The following is a 21,462-nucleotide window of genomic DNA, read 5'->3' as shown; positions in this document are numbered from 1 at the left end:
CTCTGTGTGTCAGTTAAGTTGGTCTCTTGCTAACTCAGGAGAGGTCAGAAGGGAAGCTAACTATCTGCTAAATGCCATAATACACACACTGTTTAAAAACTGCAATCCTGAATAGAGAAATTAAATCAAAAGCTAGCAAAACAGCCACCATTCCAAGACATAATTATGAAAGTGAAGGAGATTCTATCACCTGCAAGGCTTTGAACGATCAGCAATTTTCATTCAAGCAACTCTGGAATAATTTGGAGCCTGCAAAGATTTCTCTGGGACGTATATCAAGTTTAATTCCGCATAACTAAATCCAAATGATGTAGAACCCATTATGAAATGATGGAATAAAACATGTTTACATCACTTAACAGAGCGGAAAGAAATAAACAGGATAAAGAAAGAGGAAAGGGCAAAACCTGATTGTTTATTGACTCTTTACCATCTAAAAGGGCTGCCCAGATGACTTAATATGCACTGCAGAGTAGCACCAGTGCTTGGCTTATCACACAGTACATACAAGCCTAATATAGACTAACTCTTTTTTCCAAAGGAATTTAGTTTACAAGTAGCATTTATACTAAAAGCCAAACACGTAATAAAAGCCAAAGAAATATTTCAAGTTCTATACTTTCTTCTTGAACGTGAGGAAAATAATAGTCTCTTACTGTTCAAATATAAACTTAGCACATTACAGATGGAGGTAAACCCAGCACTGCCATAATGCAGTCCAAAGTGATGCTACCACATAAACTTAAGCACTCCGTAGTAGGATCCCAAGTAGTGCTGCACCCCTGCTGCTGCAGGGCTGTCCTGTTTACTTCGATTCCTGCCTTTTGTTCTTGTTGGATTTTGAGGTTTAAGAATTCAGAGCCTGACACATTTTTGCATTACCATAATGTACCCTCCTGATGCACAGGATAAAAGCAATGCATTTGGCATTTACCACAACAAACGCACACATGCAAAAACTATGGGCTACATTGTATCCAGGAAAAACACATTGTAGACATCGGTAAGGTAAACCCAGGCAGCAGAGCTGTTTCTAAAAACGTCTGAGTATTTGTTTCCTGCCTTTTAAGTACTTCTGCTTTGTGACTGACAGTACATCTAGCACTTGGTGACCTCAGAAAAAAATCCTCTGTTTACAAATCTGTCCAACTCACAGGCTAAGCTTGCCCAGCAGAACGTTTTGCTTGCCTACAGTTGGCATGTCTGCACAACTCCTTGCAGTGCCCAGAGATGTTTACATTCTAAGGGCTGATTTCTAGGGATTCTTGAAGAGTTTTCTCTTTATAGTTCACGTAAGTGGGTTTTAAAGGCCTTCAAGTTACTTAACGAACAACAATAACAGAGACAAGACTAAAAACCAAAATGGCTTCATATTTTATGTTAACTGGACTCTAGCCATGGATTTCTTCAGATTTTAAAATCTGCACTGACACTCACTGAAGGCCTGGCACAATGCTCCTGTTAACAGAGGACGCACACAGGTCTGACCTCCAGGGCGTAGTGAATATTCAACTATCCGAAGAGCTCTACAAATTCACAACAGCTCCTATGGACACAACTTCATAACTAAAAATCCCCTTTAAAAAAAAAGATCTTCCCATTAACAGAACAAAATTGAATTTGCAGTATCTGCGTTTTTCATCTAACTGTGTTGCATTCTGCTAAAGAATTAAGACCTTTGCAGAAATTTCATCCTTGACTGCTGAAACTGTCAGACAAAAGCTCCACAACGACTTGACTGCATTTAAAAGTAATTTGGGAGAAATTATCAAGTCTCTCGCCAGTTCTCCATAAAGAAAACTGTTATAAACTCCAAATCTATTTTGTGATAGTCATAGCTAAGTGAAAATTTAAAGGAAATTAGCATACACTAAGTTACATTTAAAGACAAAATCTTTCAAATAATTTCTCTCTGTATCTATAAATATAAATTAGTCTAATTTTCTTTTGAAAAAGAAGCCTTGTATCTGATTAAAATAAATCTTCTCCACATCAGCACTGTGCTGTGCACCAAAATCCTTTACACAGTAGCATCTGAAGTTCTCAAAGCTATGTTAAAAGCAGATCTACAATGATTTTTTTTTTGTCCCAAATGACAGCACTTTGATAGGTAGCAACAACAACAAAAAAAGGTAGAAGTTCAAAAGCAGGAAACAATATTCAGTTCTCTGAACAACAGCAGAATTATTTGACACCTATATGAGGGCAAATTTTTCTATGAGATATTACTAGCCCTGGTCTGGTAGTAGAAGGATTTCTAATATTCAGAGCAAGTTTTTGCTGCTTTTTATCTAAGTTTTTGAGCACTAGAGTGTTCCAGTAACTCATTTCTGAAGAGCCTCACTGTATGGAAGAAACACCTATCAAACCAGCCTTCGAGTGCAGGATTCCAGCATATTACAGAAGACAAGATGTTGAGAAAGTAGTTGTTCAATGACAGGCAGAACTGGATCTTGGACAGTCCTTAAATCATTCTCCTTGTGAAAAAAAACACAACCAAGCAACCAACCACATAGAATCCACATACAACCGAAAAAAACCCAAAAACTCAAACGCCCACAAACAAACAAAAAAATGCCCTGAGAACTTAGAAAATTAAAAGCTTTTGCTGTTTCCAAGTTTCAGACAGAGAACACAGCACTTCTAGGGGCCACAAAGCTTTACTTGCCCAGTGAACAAATGTTAGGAACTTAAGTGTTTTAGGCTGCTGTAAACCTGCTTACTCTGAGAGTTGGAAATTTCTGTTTCTTGAGATATACAACAAATTCAGAATGAGTTGGAGAATTCAAGAACAGAGTTTTGTCCAAGCTGATTGCTGAAACGTTTGTTACTAGTCCAAAGGTGTGTGTGTGTAGCTTTTGATGTTAGAAAGTTGCTGACAATCAGACGCTTCCACACCACCCTGGGCTGGACACAGCTCTGCAGGACAAAGCGCTGCTCTGAAAAGCTGCCACACTATAATGAAAAAGAAGCAATTTATAGTGAGAGTGCATGGGTATGGACAAGACTCCACAGGCTGAAATACTGACAGGTATTCACATTTTCAGAAGTCTAAAATAAAAGCATAGCTCTGCAGGACATTAAGCAACTCTAATGCACACGTCTCAGAAATTCACATCACGTATTAGAGTTCCTATGCAATTTTTCCCTGTTTATTTTTCAAGGAAAATTAAGGTAAACAGGTTCTGCCTTCTACAAACAGTGCAAACACCATCACTGAGGTTTTACTCACTGGCTAAGGAAAAACCTGGCTCATTTCTCCTTGCTACATAGGGCAGCCTGGCTCCAACTCTTTTACAGTACTGTCCATTTACTGTCACACACTGCCAATACTTTACTGAGGAAATCTTGAGAAAGAAGAGGGGAGGAAAAAAAATAGGAACCACAACTACTTAACTGTTTCCAACTCACCTCACCTAACCCTGAAGGGAGCTCACAGGACAAAGAAGAAGTGCTCATCACAACTCAAGGACTCTCTCCTTGCTAGCTTTCAAAAAAAAAGTCTACTGTAACAAGACACTTAGAATTTCCTACTATTAAAAAGTAGAACAATAATTCTTTTCCATAGAATATATCACATAGTGTAGGAAAAGCAAGTAATAAACACATAGGAGTTAACTGAAGCCTAATCTTCCTACATTTTCTGTAGTCAGTGGAGTGAGCGGTGGACACTCATGAAGGCAGCAGAGTGGTAGAAATTAGGTTCCTTGTCTGAACTGCCTCCTGGGAAGTACTCTTTCCATCTCTCTCTTATCCTCATATGAGGTGGGTTAGGAACTCCTCCCCACCACTGTTGAAATTTACCAGACTACCTCTGACACCTTGGAAGTAAGATGAAGCTATATTTACAGCAAAGCAAAATTTACAAGCATATATATATATATATATATACACAGTATATTTACAACTGTATACAAGACAGAAATAATACAGAAATCTGAACTCCCTCCCAAAGAAGCCCAGAAGGGCTCAACGCTACCCTCTCTTTCTCCCTCTACTTTCCCATACAGACAAACAAAACAAGCAGCAAAGCTTACACTGTTTTCTGTTAGCCAAGATTAGAGGAGAGATATTAGAGCAGATCAAAGGAGAAGCGAAAGGGAGCAGCGTCACAGACCAGAGTGGCACAAACTGCTGACATTTTAGCTTTATATATCATTCATTGGCTTGCTGAGAAGGACAGACTTAATCATTATTTTCTTTTTACAACCAATGAGCTAATTTCCCTCATTGAAATATTCCAATTAGCCTCAAACCAGCACATCATAGTAATTCAAAACTCATTCCAGCAAATTTTTCATCAGAATTCTGCACATGCCACTGCCTAAATCTACCTGTTGTATTACAGTCCAGGGGAGGGGGGAAGTTGAGAAAGACAGCTTGCACATCAATACTAGTTTTGACAGTGTGAAGAAATAAGAAAAGCTCAGAGAATAATAGATTTGACTGGGGGAAAAAAAAAAAAATCAAACAAACCCACGATACGACACACCAAGTAAACTCACATGCTATCTGGCCTCCACCATCACCTATTTTTCCCTGACACCTCATTAGGTGTCTCTGCTGACCAGTTACTGCAGTGCAACAGCAGGGGAAAAGTTGCTCTAAAGTAATTATACACTTCTTAGAGTTTCTACAAGTCAGAACAAGTACTTTGTAAGTTAACCCAGAAGCAAGTACAAAACTGGAAAAAAAAAAACTATGTGCAATGCCCACAAATTGTAGAATTCACATTGACTTGATGCACATTTGAAGAAAATAGACCGCTTTTAACTCTTTCTATGGACAGAAGATGTACTTCCAGACTGTAATTTTAGGGAATACTGACATTTCCTAAGGATGAAAACCACATTTTCACCCTACAGCAGTGTCACTATAGAAAAGAATACACAGAGATTTAGTGAGACCCCCATCAAGGACATTTACCTTTTAATCCTTGTTCTCTCTCTAAGCCTTTCAAGGCTCAAGCCTATCACAATAAACTAAGCAAAAGAGTTCATAGTGACTAAAGCAATAGGAGCAGATAACATTTATTCAAATAATAAAGTCAAACCCTGTGATAAATTTTTATAAGAATAATCTAGATGCATTCAGCCCTCCCATGATTCCTGAGTGTACCACTTCTCTGTACATCACTTCCAGAGAGGCTATTTCCTCTTTATTTGTCCAGTGCCCACCACGAAGGGCCTCCAGTCTAACTGTAAAGGCAGTTAACAGAAACCATTCCCCAGCTGGCACTGTGGAAGCAATGTAATATCACGTTCATCTTGGTTGTTTTCAAATGGTATAGTTGAACTGAGCTGTCCCACAAAAGACCTTGAGGATGTAACATGCAACTCATACACTGGAAAACACCACCTAACACTGACTACCCTGGCCAGTCTTGTCCTAGTCACAGAATCATTAACAAAGACAATCTATACTAATAAAAACATTTTATTCCATAGCTGTACTACACTCGGTAAGTCTTAATGCAAGAAAGTGTAATCTCAGGAAGAGTCTGATTTTCCAACCAAGAACCAGGCAGCAGAGATCTAATAGCAAAGGCAAGTTTTCACCTGCATTCTAAGCATTAGAGACAGACTTTTCTCTCTTCTCCCTTCCAAAGTTCACCACAGTTTTCAGAAGACCTGGGCACCAAATGACTCCAACTAAAGATCCATATGGCTCTGAAAAAGCAGATCCCTGGATTCCCTCTAACACTGATTCACTTTTGAATTTGTTCCACTGAGGCAGGCATAACAGAGCAGAACGGCCTATTTAAATCTGTTTTCACTGATAAAAACTCATTAGCAGATATAATCTCTTTTCCCAGTATCCAACTAAGACACCTTTAAGGGTGCTATACAAAACATCCTAAATCCCAGTCATTGCAATCTGATGTTTTGACTGTCTTTCCTCCAAGTATAAGAGGGAGACAGGGAATAACAGACCTTGAAATAACTACTGATGTGTGAGGTTATCCAGCAAGTCAGAACATGCAGGAGCACCTAATAACCAACTCTCAGCATCAGTAGGAGATTTTCAAGGAAATACTCTAGTTTAACTGCCTGCTTTCTATCAACAGCGTTGATTTTCAAGCAGAGCAGGCTGTTTTGGAATGATGCCCTGCCTTATATGAAGGTGAATGATGTATTTAACCGGGCTCAATTAAAAAAAAGAAGTTTTCCAGTTGCATTCAAATGTTACTTACATACAGCGTGAGCTCAAAAATGAAAAGCTGAAGCAGGAAATCTGTGCTAAAGGGGGAAGGTGTGGAAAGCTTTTCTTTTTTAACAATATCATGAAATGGTCACCTGTATTTCTTAAGTTACCCTGGCACTAAAGCAAAACATAGGTTCACTAACCTAAAAGAAGTCCAAGTGGAGTCCCATTAAGAGAAGGATGGGAAATCCACATTGAGTTGCCAGCATGGGGTTAATCATGATCTAAGCATTACAGAAGGCCTGAGAAGGCTTCGCAATATTTCAGTCACATGTAAATGATAACATCAGTTTTGCAGAAGAGTTTGGGGCAAAAGAGGCAGCAGGGAGAGATGCATGCACTCTCCCTATTCACAGTCATCTGTATCACATTCAAAACTTCCTTCAGCCATTATATCTTGAGAATATGGAAGATGATAACTTAATGAGAAGTCATTATATTCACATTTTCACACACAGCACTTGGATGCAAATTAAATAAATACCAAAGATTAAACCAGTAAGCTCATGCAGATTTTCTCAAACAAACATTCACCTTCTAAGCAGGTGCTGTTCACACTGATCAGAGGGCCCAAGAGAATCTGATGATTCACAGAGGCAGATACTTACTCCTTTACATCCAGATAGTATCTTTTTGACAGAGAAAAAAATGAGTGACTACTTCAAACTGCCTAAGAAAGGAACTGATAAATAGTCAATTATGGGAGGAGCCGGAGCTAAGTGTATGACTACAGGGTTTTATTATCAAAACTAAACTCTGGGAAGGTACAAAGTTGTTTTTCATATATTTTAAGACTACTTTTATAAGCAGCTGGCATAAATGGATGCTTGCAGTTACGTGGAAATTAGCATATCTTTGTCATTCATGCCATTTACTTAAAGATAAGTGTTCAGCAACACGCACAGCGCTGGATAAACAACTGGAACCGAAATCAAGCATCACATGCCTCAAGTTATTAGTTACTACACATTCATATGGCATGTCTTTGCACACTTCCTCCATTACCAGAAAATTATGGGCATTTTAATATGCCCTTCCTGGATCTTGGGAAAAGAAGAGATTGAAATCTCCAGACAAAACTGGCAGGACTGATTAGTGACTGCTTTCATTATCTATTTCCAAATTTTAAGCTCTAAGGCTCTCACAGTGTTCACTGGGTGTATCTATAACACAGAGGCATATTTAAGCTACTTTCTCACACAGAAGCATTTCAAAGTGCTCTTTCCTACCAGCTTACTGTGCCCAGTTTCCCTGCTGTTCTGCAGCTTTCCTGCATTTACTTTCCTCTCACCAAAACACCACCTTTCCTCTTTACAGAATATGATAGAACACATTTTGGGTACAATTTTCTGATAATGTGTTTGAAAAGCCTCCATAAAAATTCACCTTTACTATGACTGACAAGCGTTCAAGAAGAACAGTCTCACAGGATGAATTTATGCACATTACCAATCTTTTCATTACTCAGTTATGGTACCTGTAATAAATATAGCAACACTGATGCTTAAACCTATTCCTGACAGTTTTGGAAGACTTAAACAACAAGCTTCCTTTGTCAGTCCAAGCCACTTTTATGTTTATTCAACTACACAAAACCATGGTTAAATTACACCATTCTTAAAACCTCCCCACCAAATCCTCTTCCCCATTTCTCACTACTTAGAGGCAAGGTGAAAAGTAGTCTCACCCTGAACATGCAGGATTTAGAATAACCTCAACTAACTCAATTTGGTGCAGACTTCAAATACGAGCAGAAGTCACTAGATCCAGGCTATAACAACAGAGGTAAGCCTGCTTTCCTAGTGCGATTTTTTTCTGATGATATTCTACACTTTCAACTACTCTTTGCAGTAAAGTATGTTAAACTTTCCCCCCTGTGAAAAATAAGAGCACAAGTATCTCTATGACGACAACTATTTTTGAGTACTTTTTTCTGCAAGGGTATACAGCTCTTCAGAAATCAAACAGGATCCACTTTACTCTTTCTATGTCAAGAGCAAATGCATTAGAATACAAGTCCAGCTTTCACAAGACTGTTTTCCTCAAGATTCCATGGATTTCACTGCAGCTACATTATGAGGCTTTTTCATTCTACCTTCAGATACACCTCAAAACCCATGCAATTTCTTCAGTAGATGCACCTTTTAGCAGATCACCTTTTCACCATAAGGTCAAAAGACTAATCCTCTAAGCTTTCTTCCACATTTAAGATGGAACACTGCTCCAGCCTTTCCAAGAAATTATGATAAGGACAGATGTAGAAATTCTTCATTTGACATGAGATTGCGAAAAAAAAAATTGATGCCAAATTATTTCCTTACTTTTATTTAGTCAAATGAGTATGAGCTCTTCCTCGTGCTGGAAAAAAGTACTGTTACATTATATACTCAATGATACATCTGCAAGATTATATTACAAATTTTTAATTAGCTGTGGAGGGAAGGTAGAAGAAAAAAAGTGCTACTTCAAGATTCCATCCCTCCTGCTCCTTTATGCTAGCCTTGCTTAATTTAACTCAAGTCTTTCACTAGTGTCATTGGCATCAGTTCTCTACCCAGCCTCAACACTACAGACTAGAAAAATCCAAGAACACATTTGCTATGTGTTTAATTGTAAGAAGCATATTTCACTCAGACAAAAGCTGAACAGTGATATGGGTCAGCCTCTACAAAACTGAGTGCCAAAGGAAGACACCATTGTAGAAGACAAAGCAAAGGAAAACTGCTAAGACTATGACTTTCTTACAAAGATGTGAAAAAGCAATAAAACCCAGTGTTATATAGCAACTGACTTAATTCATGTTTACAACTTAAGCTTAGATTTGGCAATGAAAACTGTTTTGCAGAAAGTTACTCTTGATTTCTCTTTATTGAAGAGAGAGGTGGGTGAAGAAAGAGGAAATCAGTTTTAAAGCCAGCACATTCAGGATTTCCAAATTGTGGCACTCAAATTTATAGCTGACGAAAGAGATTGTTAAACTGAATTCACCTTACTGCCCACAGATTACAAAAATAAGGTAAGCACAGTTTAGAGTTCCATGATAACATAGAGAGACTGTCAGAGGAAAATAGTCACTTAAAGGTTTCGTGTTTACTGCCCTTTAAATCTAAATTACTTTCAAATATCTTTTTTTTCCCCTCTTTTTGAAGCTTCTCTTCCATAGGGTAAGGCCACCAGCATACATTGCTCCATCATCTCCCAGGTGAAACAAATCAAAGGCATTTACCTCCACCTCTTTCCCATTTTCAAAGAAACCTGAAGACTATACAACACACCTTGTGCTGTAGCAGTTTAACCCTGATTCAGCTAACAAATTTCTTTAGGTTTAAGCCCACACGCTGCACAGCCTACTTGCTTTCTTTTTGTACTTTGCCAGATCTCTTCAATTTCACGAACTTCTGAACAGAGCTGTCGTTATTCTCAGCAAGAAACCTAAGCCACTATGAATCACCACAGCGACCGGCAGCGAGTGTCGGCACTGTTCTCACAATGCTTCAGAAATGGAGAGAAGTCCTAAAGCAACTAAAAGCTTTTAGCTAACCTACCACTGACTTGGTTCTTCCACAAGTCTTCATGCAACTTCATTAAATAAGAGAGCAAAGAAAAAGGTTACATTAGGCTGACACAGTATTTCAGAAGCCAGAAATATTTCATTTTTCTGCCTAACAACAGGGTCTCAGCTCCACACCACTGTCTGAGTAGGGAGACTGCAAAGGCTGGAACTTTACATTTTCACACTTCATTAAAAGCCAATCACATGGTGAGAGTTGTGCCTCCTACAACTGTCCAAGGTAGAGTTAGGCTGCCAGTTTATTCATCAAACAACAGGCATCAAGACTACTTACCTGTCTCTAAACAAGAGTACAGATAGCGCATGTTGCAGTCCTTTCTAGGATGTGCACTGCACGATGTAAAGTGTTCACTTACTATGCAAAACTGCACATTGCTCCATGCTGAGCGAGAATTAAATTGTTGGATAATATTCTCCCCATAAAACAATTGATAATCATTATTTTTCCTACAGAGAATGTGAGGACAGAGGAAAGGAGCTTTGTTGTAGTCTCTAAAATGCTGCTCAACCACACTGCTAAGCCACAGATGTCTATACAACAGATTCCTACAATGAAGAAGGGGTGAGTCTTTCTCTGCATTGGGAAGTTCTGGGGCTTCCCTCTGCCAAGAACTCACATCTCCCATGACCACTGCATTTTAGCAGCCACTCTACTTGAGCAACACTATTGTTTGGGACAGCTGGCAGGTCTGTGGTCTGGTGGCGAATACAACATTTAAGTTTCAATCGTAGAGAAGTTCACTGTTCTACTGATAATGAAATCCATAAAAATACAAAGGTGGCAACCGATTTGATGGCTTCATACTGACTACACTGTGCAGTGAAAGTGGAGTCAGAAAAATTCTTTTTCTAAGCCTTAGGGAACTTAGTCCATGTTCATCATGAACAAGTGCACTTCAGTACTCTGAGTTGCAATTTTCAGCAGAAAAGACACAGCTGCATTTCTGGTGATGGGCAATTTAGAATACATGTCAGTACAGGCCACTCTAAAGCGTTACAAATCCAAGTTTAAAAGTTACAGTAAGATATACTTACTTCCTTCTTACCTTCCACTTGCTAGCTCACTGCCTGTCTCTGCTGATCATGTGAACTGGTAGTCAACATGACTTAACTTCATGGCATCAAGGCAAGCTAATTTTGAAATTACCATGGACCTCCAGAGCTTACCAGAGAATGCTGAAGCTGCTTGCTGTGAGACATGGCCACATGCAGAGGCCCATGCTGGTTTCAGAGAATAAATCATCTTCAAGAGAGGCATGCCATCACATCAGCAAAACCTCTGTTTTTGTTGAGTTAGTATTCTCATTAAAAGATCATTTTCTTTATTATCCTTACATGTTCCTTCCTAGACTCCCTGTTCCACCACCAAAACACACTATCATTTTGTTGCAAATGAAATTTCTAGATAAATGTTAATCACTGTCTGCCCAAGTCCTTAGGAACGACATTTCTCAATGCAGACCACATGCAGATAATAGCAGAGGAGTGCAGGTATCTAGGTGTGACACAGATGCAGAGCTATATTCTTACCTATGCACATGTCCTAAAACATTTCCTTTCTTCAAAGGTGTCATCTGTTGGCCTAATTTGGCTTCATTATAGACACATGAGTAGTAAAATGAAGAGATTGCATATGTTAATTTAGCTTTTGCATGTAGTTTGGGTGTAAGTTTTGTGTGTGCTGCTGTCATGTTAGGTTGTTTTTTGATTTTGTTTGTTTTAAAAACACAAGAACAAGTTTTGTAGATCTCTCAATGTAATTTATGTTTCTTCTAGGTACTCACAAGATGTATCTTCAAGTCCCACTATCTTTCCATTAAGCATTCATATGTGATTACTACTCAGAACTTTAGACCTGTCAAAAAGAATACCTACTAAATGGCAAATGTTAGACAATTGTGTACTAAAGTACATGATAAATTACACAACTAATTTCCAAATTGTCCATAGGTGTTCATAACTGACATGAAATTAGTTGGTCTAGATGCAAAGAAAAATTCCAGTATGCTCATCCAAATGCACAGTGTGGATAACTACTACAAAATCTCAAGATCTGCCCAAGCCAAAATGGTCTGGTATAGAACAAGATTCAAGGTAATAATAAAGGAAATGACAAAACTCATTCATTTTCCCAGCTCCCTTAATATGAAACACTAGTTTCAACACAAGAAAAATTGCTGTAGCTTCCACTGATTAGACTAGTTGTTTGTTTGATAGGCTCGCAATAACTCATCTTCTCGTTTGCGGAAAGAAAATCCATAAATAAAGCCTCAAAACGTCTGGTTGCCCACACTTATTTTTGAACTTAAAAATCTGGCAGCTCTCTTGAAAGCTGGGAAAATAGACATCTTTAGAAGGTGTTAAAAATAAATCTCTGTTTCCTTACCTGTTTCTCACTCAGAGCTGTGATTTTAGCTTGAAGTTCATGAAGCTGTTTCTTCAAATCAGCATTCTGATTAGAAAGAAAAAATATCTGTGAGAAAGATATTCCATTTGTTAACATGGAGTAGTAGCAGGAAGGTGTTTATTTTTTTGTTGTTGATTACTTTTTTCCTATTTTGTTTGTTTGTTTGTTTTTAGTTCTGGGGTGTGTTTTTTGTCTTTTCTTTAATTAGTGTATTACAAATAGAGCAAGCACCTCAGGACGTACAGCCAATACATTTAAGAGGCTCAACAAAGCCTTACTTTAGTCACTGAAGGCAACAATAATCAGACAACCTTTGCAGCACTCAAAGACAATCCAGTTTGGAATGAAGATTTTTATTAAAACATCCATTAGTGCTTACTGCATGATAAAGCACATTTGTACATTTCATCAAGCTTACAAGTTAAAGAAGAAATGCTTGTTAATATGCAATACAACAGTATCATCTTGTATACAATAGTACACTACGGTATGCTACCTAGAACATTCTTACCTAAGCTACTTAAGCAACATTGTCATACATGTCACTGTGTAGGGTGACAGAGCAAACATATCTATTAAATCTTAATTCATATGTTTGCCTTCATTTGACAAGTGTATCTAAGTCTTCATTTCCAAGTGCATTTATGCCTCAGACTGCATCTAAGAGAATTAAATTTGCTTAGCATATCATTTAAATCAGTACTCGCCTCACAATGTTTTAAGATTTGAAAGCCCTAGGTATCTCTATAAAGATGCAGTCAGAAAACAGTATTTTACCAGGGCTATTTCTTTTCTACTAAAAGTAAAGAAAATAAAGATATTATTTCCTCACATTAAAGCCTGTAAAGCTCTGCAAAAAGGTGATAGGAAAGTGAGCTTTCCTCTATTTTTCTTCCCCCCCCCATCACTTTTTTTTGGTTCTCATTTATGTCATAAATGCTTTCCACCAGGTTATGTAGGTTTGCTATACTTCAGAGAAATATTAAAACATAGGACTAATATCCTTAGAGGAACTTTTTCTATTCTCCCATACAATTTTGAAATGCATTACAAGCTCAGCTTATAGATAAGACTTCTCCAACGTACACACAACTCTAGGAAAAACAGATAGAGCAGTTATCCTCCCTTCTAGATTCCACTTAATATATTTTTATCCCAGCTCATTAAGAGCACAGGAAGCAAGGACCAGATTTATTCTCCTTGGCTCCAAGAACTTTGCATGGCTGCTTGCAGCATGACCTGGGCTTTCAGCAGATAAGAATTTAAATCAAACTGCTCTGCAGGCTAATTGTTAGCAGACTTGCCTGGCAAGTTAAGTGCAGAAAACCTTACCCAAATCCTATCAGAATAAGGAAGTTCTAGACCAAAAATCTCTCCAGTAACATCCTGCCCCCTGTTCACCCCTCTCTGTCAGGAGCCTAGCTACCTGACTGTCACAAAAAAAACCCTGTCCTTCTAATCCACTGAGCTTAGAAAAATATATCCTCAGAAAATTATAGGGCATTTAGTGTAGTATGGGAATGGAGAACTCAATAGCAAGCCTCAAGTGAGCTGCCTTTATCCTTGTACACAATATTTGAGGCTAGGTAGAAATCTCCACAGAACTCCTCATTCAGCACACTGAAAAGCTTAATTGCTGTACAAGATAGCCCAGCCTCCTTACACATTCCTTGGGAAAGGAAAGGCTCCTGCTGTCTACACTAGGAGTCTGTAGCTATCTAACAATTCTATCAAGTTATCTAACAATGTCTAGCAATTAAAGCATCCCAAGGCCAAGTGTCCTCTCTTTGGATACTGTGCTGAGGTTGGATAGCTAAGATAGGCAACCTGAACATGACCTTAAGGTGCATTCTTAATTTGGACAAAATTTTGTGGCCAGAACATCCAATCTTTTCATGTACAACTCTGAACCCTCTGATAATTAAAGAAGAAAAAAACAAATCAAATTCTAGTAATGGCACATTTAATAAAGAGGGATTCCCATAGAATCAGAAATATAGTGCATGATGAAAGTGCACCACAGGATGAGAGTCACTTAGAATCATGAAGTTTTTTCAGCTGGAGAAGACCTCCAAGATCATCAAGTTCAACCATTAACAGGATTTAAATTATTAAATAATAGGAAGCAAAAAGATCCTAAAGGAAAAAAAATAAATTTGGTATTTTTAAACTATATTACATTTTTTAAAACTATCTTACTGTTTTTCTTCTGAACACTGAGCTAGCAAATAAAACTATGATCAAGAAATATGTAAAATTCTCAAGCTTCATACACTGTCATTCTCTGTATTTAAGGATAAACAATGTCAGATAAAAATATATAGTTACCTGTGGATCTTGCTTCATTTGGGCAACCAATTTCTAGAAAGAAAAAAAAAATGCAATACAATGAAGATTTTTGTTACAGATCTTGTTGTACAGTTTAGAACTCAACATTTTTGAAGAACCTTTGTAAAAGCAAAACGATTCAGTTTACAGCATTTCAATAGCAAAGCCTGGAATCCAGTATTATGTAATTTCCAAACCTATTCTTATTAATATCACAGAACTGCCACACTAAGCAACCACTTTTGCTTCTTCTCCTAAGCAGCTCTTGAACAAGTGATGCCTTTTAAGAACAATTTCAGCCAGCTGGGGAAGATAATCTAATAGCTGTGTCTCCTCTAGAAGTGCTGCTTTCTTTGCTTGCAGTCGCAAGAAACACAAATCACAGATAACTGCTTCAGGCACAAAAGCTGTTTGTATATTCAAGAGCAGAATGTTTCAAGTACTGAGGGTCTGCCTGTATGTTGGGCTGGCTGGTACCACATGGAAGACTCATGTTCAGAAGTATCTTTGCCACTTTTCTCTCTCAGAGAGAGATTGAGATCATTGTAAAAGAGATGCTCTCCACATCCAAGGGAAAGCAGACAGATGGTTACCATTCACTATTCTTCCTCCTTCACTTTCCACAAGCAGCTGTGGGAGAATGCTGTTCATTGCTAAGCAAGGGGAAAGTGACCCAAGTGTGTCACCAAAGAAAACCAGAGATCAGGACGGAGAGGCAATATAAACTACAAATCACCAATTTCTTTTTTGGTGTACATTTTTCATTTGCTTTGCCACGTCCCTTTCACATAGGAAAAGATCAGTGTGAAGTCTGCACTTTCTTTTCTATTTGCTCATCAGAATCAGGAAAAGGAGTAAGAAACAGAAGGACAAAGCAGACAATACATATTTCATTTTACCTGCAATGATACTGCCCACACAACTCAGACTTTGTCAACTAATGCTGTTTATTTAATTTCAGATCCTAAAAACTGTACTAACAAAAAACAACCCAACAAAACAAAGGCATAACACAGGAAATTCTGTGTCAGACCCCAGGTTTACCTGCTGCATTTTCACTCTAGTACTAGATAACAACACACAGAGGCATCAGCAGGATGTCTGTGCTGGACAAGCAGTCTGTTATCTCCCCCACCCTTACAGCAATTTACATCTCTGCTGTCTTCAAAGATTATGTCTTAGGTTTAATAGCTGGTAATACACTTTTCTTCCATTAATCTTCCTTAATTACCTTTTCAACTCAGGAAAACACTCAAGATTGTGGCAGTAAGTTCCAAAGTATAACCACAGGCTCTTATGTAAAAGGGCCCCTTTTTATTTCAAACCTAACTCTTGATAACGCAAACATGACAGGTAAGGGAGATTATGGAAAACCAGTCTTGACCCATGTCAGGAGGAGTTGGAATCAGACTCAGTGAGCCTTAGAATTCCCTTCCAACTTCAGATATTCTATATTTTTATGATTTGTCTCTATCTGACTTCTTCCTACATTTTTTCTACACATTCCGTCAGACACTTCTTCAGACTGAAAGCGTTCATGTACACAAATCATTCCGTTGCTTTGTTCACTCTTAGCACTCTTCTATAGTTTGTCTCTACCACATAAAGGCAAAATTTAAAACTGCATGCAAGCTTCAACAACTCTGTGCTGCAAGACCTCCTTCACAGCCCGCTACTGCAGATGTAAACCTGGGACTTTTACCAAAGTGCATCACTTGGCATTTACCTACGTTGACTGTCACTGTGTCGTCATGCTGCCACACAGTGTCATAGCAGCTACCTGACCCTTGTGCTTACATGCTTAGCTTATTTCCTCCATGCTTTCTGCCACATCAGAGTTTGTCAAGCAACAATTCTGCTACTTTTTATACAAAGTACTTGTACAAACCAAGTTTCGTTCAGTTGTAAGGAAAAAAAACCCTACAAAATCACAACATTCATCTGCACTGATCCCAAGTGCAAGCTCGATTCAAGATACTTTAAAACCTATTGATATTTTTTATATGAAATGAGAGAAGGAAAAGGATGTTTAGGTTCTTTCCACACATCAGCTTAAGGAGTCATCTATGAAATCCAAGCCTTCTGTGAGAATAGCTAAATATAACTCCTTTAACACCTCTTGTGATCATAACTATGAAGAGCAGAATGTTTCAAAATAACCTTAAGTCAATACAGTTACAGAACTAAATACTTAGATGTGATGCATCTCTTTCTCAGGACAGGCAATATAGAAGTTACCTGAACATCCAAGTTGTACTCTGAAACAAGAAGTAACCTGGTCAAACATCCTTATGAAGAACTCTACAATCATCAAAATCAAAACAAAGTAGCTTCTCCTAAACTACTGAACACCTCCTTTGGGCCCTTACTGGTAGCCTAAGACACACTTTGCAAAGCAACAGTATCACAGCTTCAGACAAAGATGTGGAGGTGAACTGGGATAGGCAGGAAACAAGATGCTACTCTGCTAACAAAAACAGTGACACTGAGCATCACTTCTACAGTTCTGGAAGCAGTCACAGGTTAACACACCGTATCAGCACTGAGATGAGCTCTGTGTGCTCATCAGACATCTTCACCCCACTTACAAAGGGACAACAAACTATGTTGATGGCAAGCTTTTTCAGGGAGCTTGAAGATAAAGAACTACTAGATAAGGAGAGGATGACAGGTGAGCCACTTCTGCACAAATCCTGAGCACTGCCACAAGAAGGGACAGATTCTATCCCTTTAAGTTACAAAATGCAGATATACAATACAGTTCAAGCATTTCATTTGAGGATTTCTTTTTTATGTGTGTCAAAACCAGTTTCATTTCTATTAATGGCCATCTGACAACTGCAAGAGTAACCACTCAAGCACAGTTAAAGTAGTTTACTGAAGTGTTCAATATGCTGTTGCAAGTGGGGTTTTTTTCCACTGTGAAGATTTAGGGTTGTTCTTAGCTTGAATTATGGGAATATAGAGTATATTAAAGGACATCTGACCTAAGGGCCTGTCTAGTTTCACAAAAAAAACCCAAAAGTAGTTGAAGTTGATTTCAATGCAGACCTCAGTTGTAACGAGGATTGGGCAAAGCTAAGGCAAACAGGGTCAAAAAAAGGCTTCATCCAGTCTTCATCCCCATGCATCATCATCATCATTCAACAACTATTCAAAATTCAATCTTACAAGTTTTTATTAGCTTAGGCATAAAGGAGAATGTGGATACAAACACAAGGTAAATGCTGTTATGCAAACACAAGTATGACTGATGTTCTGATCACCACACAGCAGGTGAATAGCTGAAAAGAATACTACTTGCCTTGAACTTTTTACTATCAGTGGCAAAATGCCATGAGTAATTTCTGAATTTCCATATTGCCCTACCAAAATTTCAGTGAAGTTTTGCATGCAAGGTTGTTCCTGAGGAGAGCAAAATACATATGTGTAGGTGCTGGAAATTCATCTTCAGCTTTTTCAAGTTTTCCTTCCTAGATGAAAGTTGTCTTTAGCTAAAGCAGACATAGCTTCATTTCACTAATCTACTCATTAAGTTCATAGAATCACAGAATTGTCAGGGCTGGAAGAGACCCCAAGGATTATCTAACTCCACCCTCTCTGCCATGGGCAGGGACACCTCACACTAGATCGGGTTGCTCAGAGTCCCATTCAGCCTGGCCTAAAAAACTTCCAGGAAGGGGGGGGCTTGTACCACCACCCTCATGGTGAAGAATTTCTTCCTAACATCCAATCTGACTCCACCCACTTCTAGTTTTGCTCCATTCTCCCTAGTCCTATCACTACCCAACATCTTAAAAATTCCCTCACCATCTTTCTTGTAGGCCCCTTTCATATACTGGAACTCTTTCAGTCTGTCTCCATAGTTATTGCACTGTGCTCCTCATTGTGGTAACTACTGACCAAGTCACCTAGACCACTTGTTTAGGCAAGACACCAGATAGGCTGGAAACATTTTATAGATTTTTTTTATGATGGACTACGCTGATCAGTGTGCCACACCATGCATTTCTTTCATCCACTGTGTAACAGTGGCAAGTTTCAGATGCCCAACAGAAAGACTTGGAGAACTGTCTCTAGAAAAGGTCTGTCTGATAGATTTAACATTTCAAGTTGGCAGCTACTCTGTGTTTATGGATGTAACAATTTTGTTCCAAGAATTAATATGCATATGTACTCTTACATTTGCTAAATTAGGTTTTATCATTATTTTTAATATTTCTCATTCATAGTCTAATGGAGTGACAACCTCCATCTCTACTGCCATATAATACTGGATGGGCTACCAGTAAGAAGACCCAACATGTAAATTTGGACTCAAGTACCATAACCTTTTGGTTCACAAATGTATACAACCACACATTTAGAAGGTATTAAAGTACAAGACACTCCAGAAGAGAAGCACCAAGTGAGACTGTGCAGCAAATGCACATTTAGCTTGAAAGCTCCTCTCCACCATATTCTTCCAATGCCAAATGAACACTGAAGTTGGCTTCAGAACATTAGAAAAACCTTTGAGACGCAAGTTGCTGAACACAGAGTTTTCAGAACATTTTTATCACTGCTACAAAACATTAAAAAGAAAAAATCCCCACCCACAGCTTGAAGTGTAGATTTTCCACATTTGCTAAAAAACAACAGGTGGTGGGGTCAAAATGCAGAGCATAAAATTCTAAAGTAGTTCCAAGCCTATAAAACAATTATTACTATAGTTGTAGTGCTATTGCTTAATGCTACCATTAGTTGTAGTATTATCAGCAATACTAGTGCTCCTGCTACTTGAAAAGTCAAAGCAAGAATGAATACAAATCACCTGGTGAACCTGAATTTCCACTTTCAGAGCCTCCTGTAGAGTCTGCAGCTCCATCCTCTACCTTCTCCACTTTCTCTAGAAGTGTCTTTTCTGATTCCAGTGCCTTTAGTCTGTGGTTTCCTCTTTAAGGACAGTGCTATAGAAAAACCAAGGGTTTATTTTGGTTAGTGAATGAGAGAAATCAATTTGAGAAAACGCAGAACATAGCAGAGCAGGAGTTCAAACCTGAACTACAGTCAGTTGCAGTATTCTAGTCTAACACAAACAATCTTTCCAACGCAAGAAATCCACAGGCTGTACAAAAATGCCTGCTTTGGAGTCATTTAGCCAAATTTGTTACTTCCCACATACTCCCAAAATCGAAACATTTGTCCTACATCTTAGTTTGCAGGCAACTATTTCCTACCAATATCCTATTGCTGTTGCATATTAAACTAGAAAATGTAACTACCAAAAAAAAAAAAAAAATCTGTGTAGATGAGAAAAATATTCTAAAGACTAAAATTCTGCAACCCCAACAGCAATAAATTGTTAAACAGAATGGTGTGCATTAACGTACTTCCATGATACTACAGAGCTATTCTTAGATGGGATGGTCTACATGCAGTTTGACAGAACAACATTAATATATTATTAATCCACTGCCTAAAGTTTGTGCTGAGTTAGTCCTTTCAGTTGAAACCTATTCTGCAGGAACACAAGACTGATATAAAGCAGCACAAGACTTTTTCAAAACCATTAATTTCAAAATCCTTTTAATCCTGGAATTCTGCTTGTAGAATTTAAGTATACCATCTTCACTTGCACTACAAATAAATAAATCCTTCCAACCTCTGACAGAAAAAAAAGTACTATCAGACATACTTCTAAAAGCTTTGAATGTTGAACAAAAAAAAAAATTTGTTCAGAAATAAGTTACAAGTATCAGCTTCTGAAACAAGATTCCTGTCTCTGTCCCATATCCTCTAATCACAAAGGAACCAATGTAAAAACATCTATAAATACATACATGGAAAAGCCATGAGAAAGCATTATACATCAGTTTTTCCAATCACTTTTCCATCCAGACACCACACACTAAAGAATTACTCGTGTGTTAAAATAGCTCCCTTTTTGGTTTTCTTTTTTTCTTACTATTTTTTTGTTTGTTTATCTTGTGGTGGGTTTCGGGTTTTGTTTGTTTGGAGGTATTCTGTTGTTTGTATTTTGGGGACAGGGATTGGTTGTTGTTTTTTGGGTTTTTTGGGAGTTTTTTTGTGTGTTGTTGGTTTGAGTTTTATTTGTTTGGTTGGTTCTTTGGTTTTGTAGTATTTAAGTGACTCACAGTTAATGTAGAGGTATTGTATCCAAATCAGAGGCCTTCATAACATCACTTTGTTGGTTTTAAAAGGATATTGACAGTTTAGATTAGACATGTAGTCTGTAAAAAGAAAATAATTCCCTTAAGTTAGGGAGTCTTCTTCTAACATTGTCTCACTTCAGTAAACCGAGGTGCTCAACAAATTTGTGAACTCCTGAAACTAAAAGGTGGAAGGGGGGGTGGTGGTGGTGTGTTTTGTTTAATTTAAATGAACTGACGCTTTCTAACTAAGTTAGAAAGAACAGACTGTTAGGGGGTTTTCAAAAACATTCTATTCAAACTCATTCTTTGTCGGCACTGTCTGCAGTTAAAGTTACTTATTTAAATAACAAAAAGCTTGATCAGACTTTACAGCCAAGACATGAAACGACCTTCTGCAAAGGCCTCTTCTCACATGTGACACAAACCAGGGAAAACGGCTGCCTGTGCAGCACTACTCTCTATAAAACTCTAATTTGTATCAGGGGATACATGGAAATTACATACAGTTCCCTGTCCTATTGCCACAAACAGTAATGAGAAAAGAGTATCCTGCATTATTACTTCCACTCACTGACAAGCATAACTATAGCCTACGTTAAGGCCCTACCAGTGCAGCTGGTAGGGAAAGGAAAACATGCTTTGGAAAACCACGTGGGAGAATAACTAAGGAAAGTTGAAATCCACTGTCTCATAAGCCTCGATGTTGGGGCTAAGACACAGGCAAAGACGGCCATAGCTCTTCTCAGTGTGTCTTCAGTGAAAGAGAAAGCAGTCACGATGAACAATTAGGATCACTC

At 38.2% G+C, this 21,462-nt stretch overlaps 1 protein-coding gene across 7 annotated transcripts in view; it reads right to left on the bottom strand.

Annotated features, from left to right (window-relative positions):
- Positions 1-21,462, bottom strand: part of PHF21A (PHD finger protein 21A) — a 142,667-nt gene that overhangs the window by 85,800 nt on the left and 35,405 nt on the right. For all 7 annotated transcript variants that reach the window (XM_064145537.1, XM_064145518.1, XM_064145503.1 and 4 more), the window contains 3 exons: positions 19,324-19,459; positions 14,511-14,543; positions 12,162-12,227 (listed from right to left, as the gene is read on the bottom strand). In XM_064145537.1, the coding sequence (XP_064001607.1) occupies positions 12,162-12,227; positions 14,511-14,543; positions 19,324-19,377 (153 nt within the window). In that variant the 5' untranslated portion in view covers positions 19,378-19,459. The remainder of the gene's footprint in view (positions 1-12,161; positions 12,228-14,510; positions 14,544-19,323; positions 19,460-21,462) is intronic.

The sequence above is a fragment of the Pogoniulus pusillus genome, chromosome 1, assembly GCF_015220805.1.
Source record: "Pogoniulus pusillus isolate bPogPus1 chromosome 1, bPogPus1.pri, whole genome shotgun sequence".
NCBI classification, from domain to species: domain Eukaryota; kingdom Metazoa; phylum Chordata; class Aves; order Piciformes; family Lybiidae; genus Pogoniulus; species Pogoniulus pusillus.
This window is presented reverse-complemented; position numbering and strand designations above follow the sequence as displayed.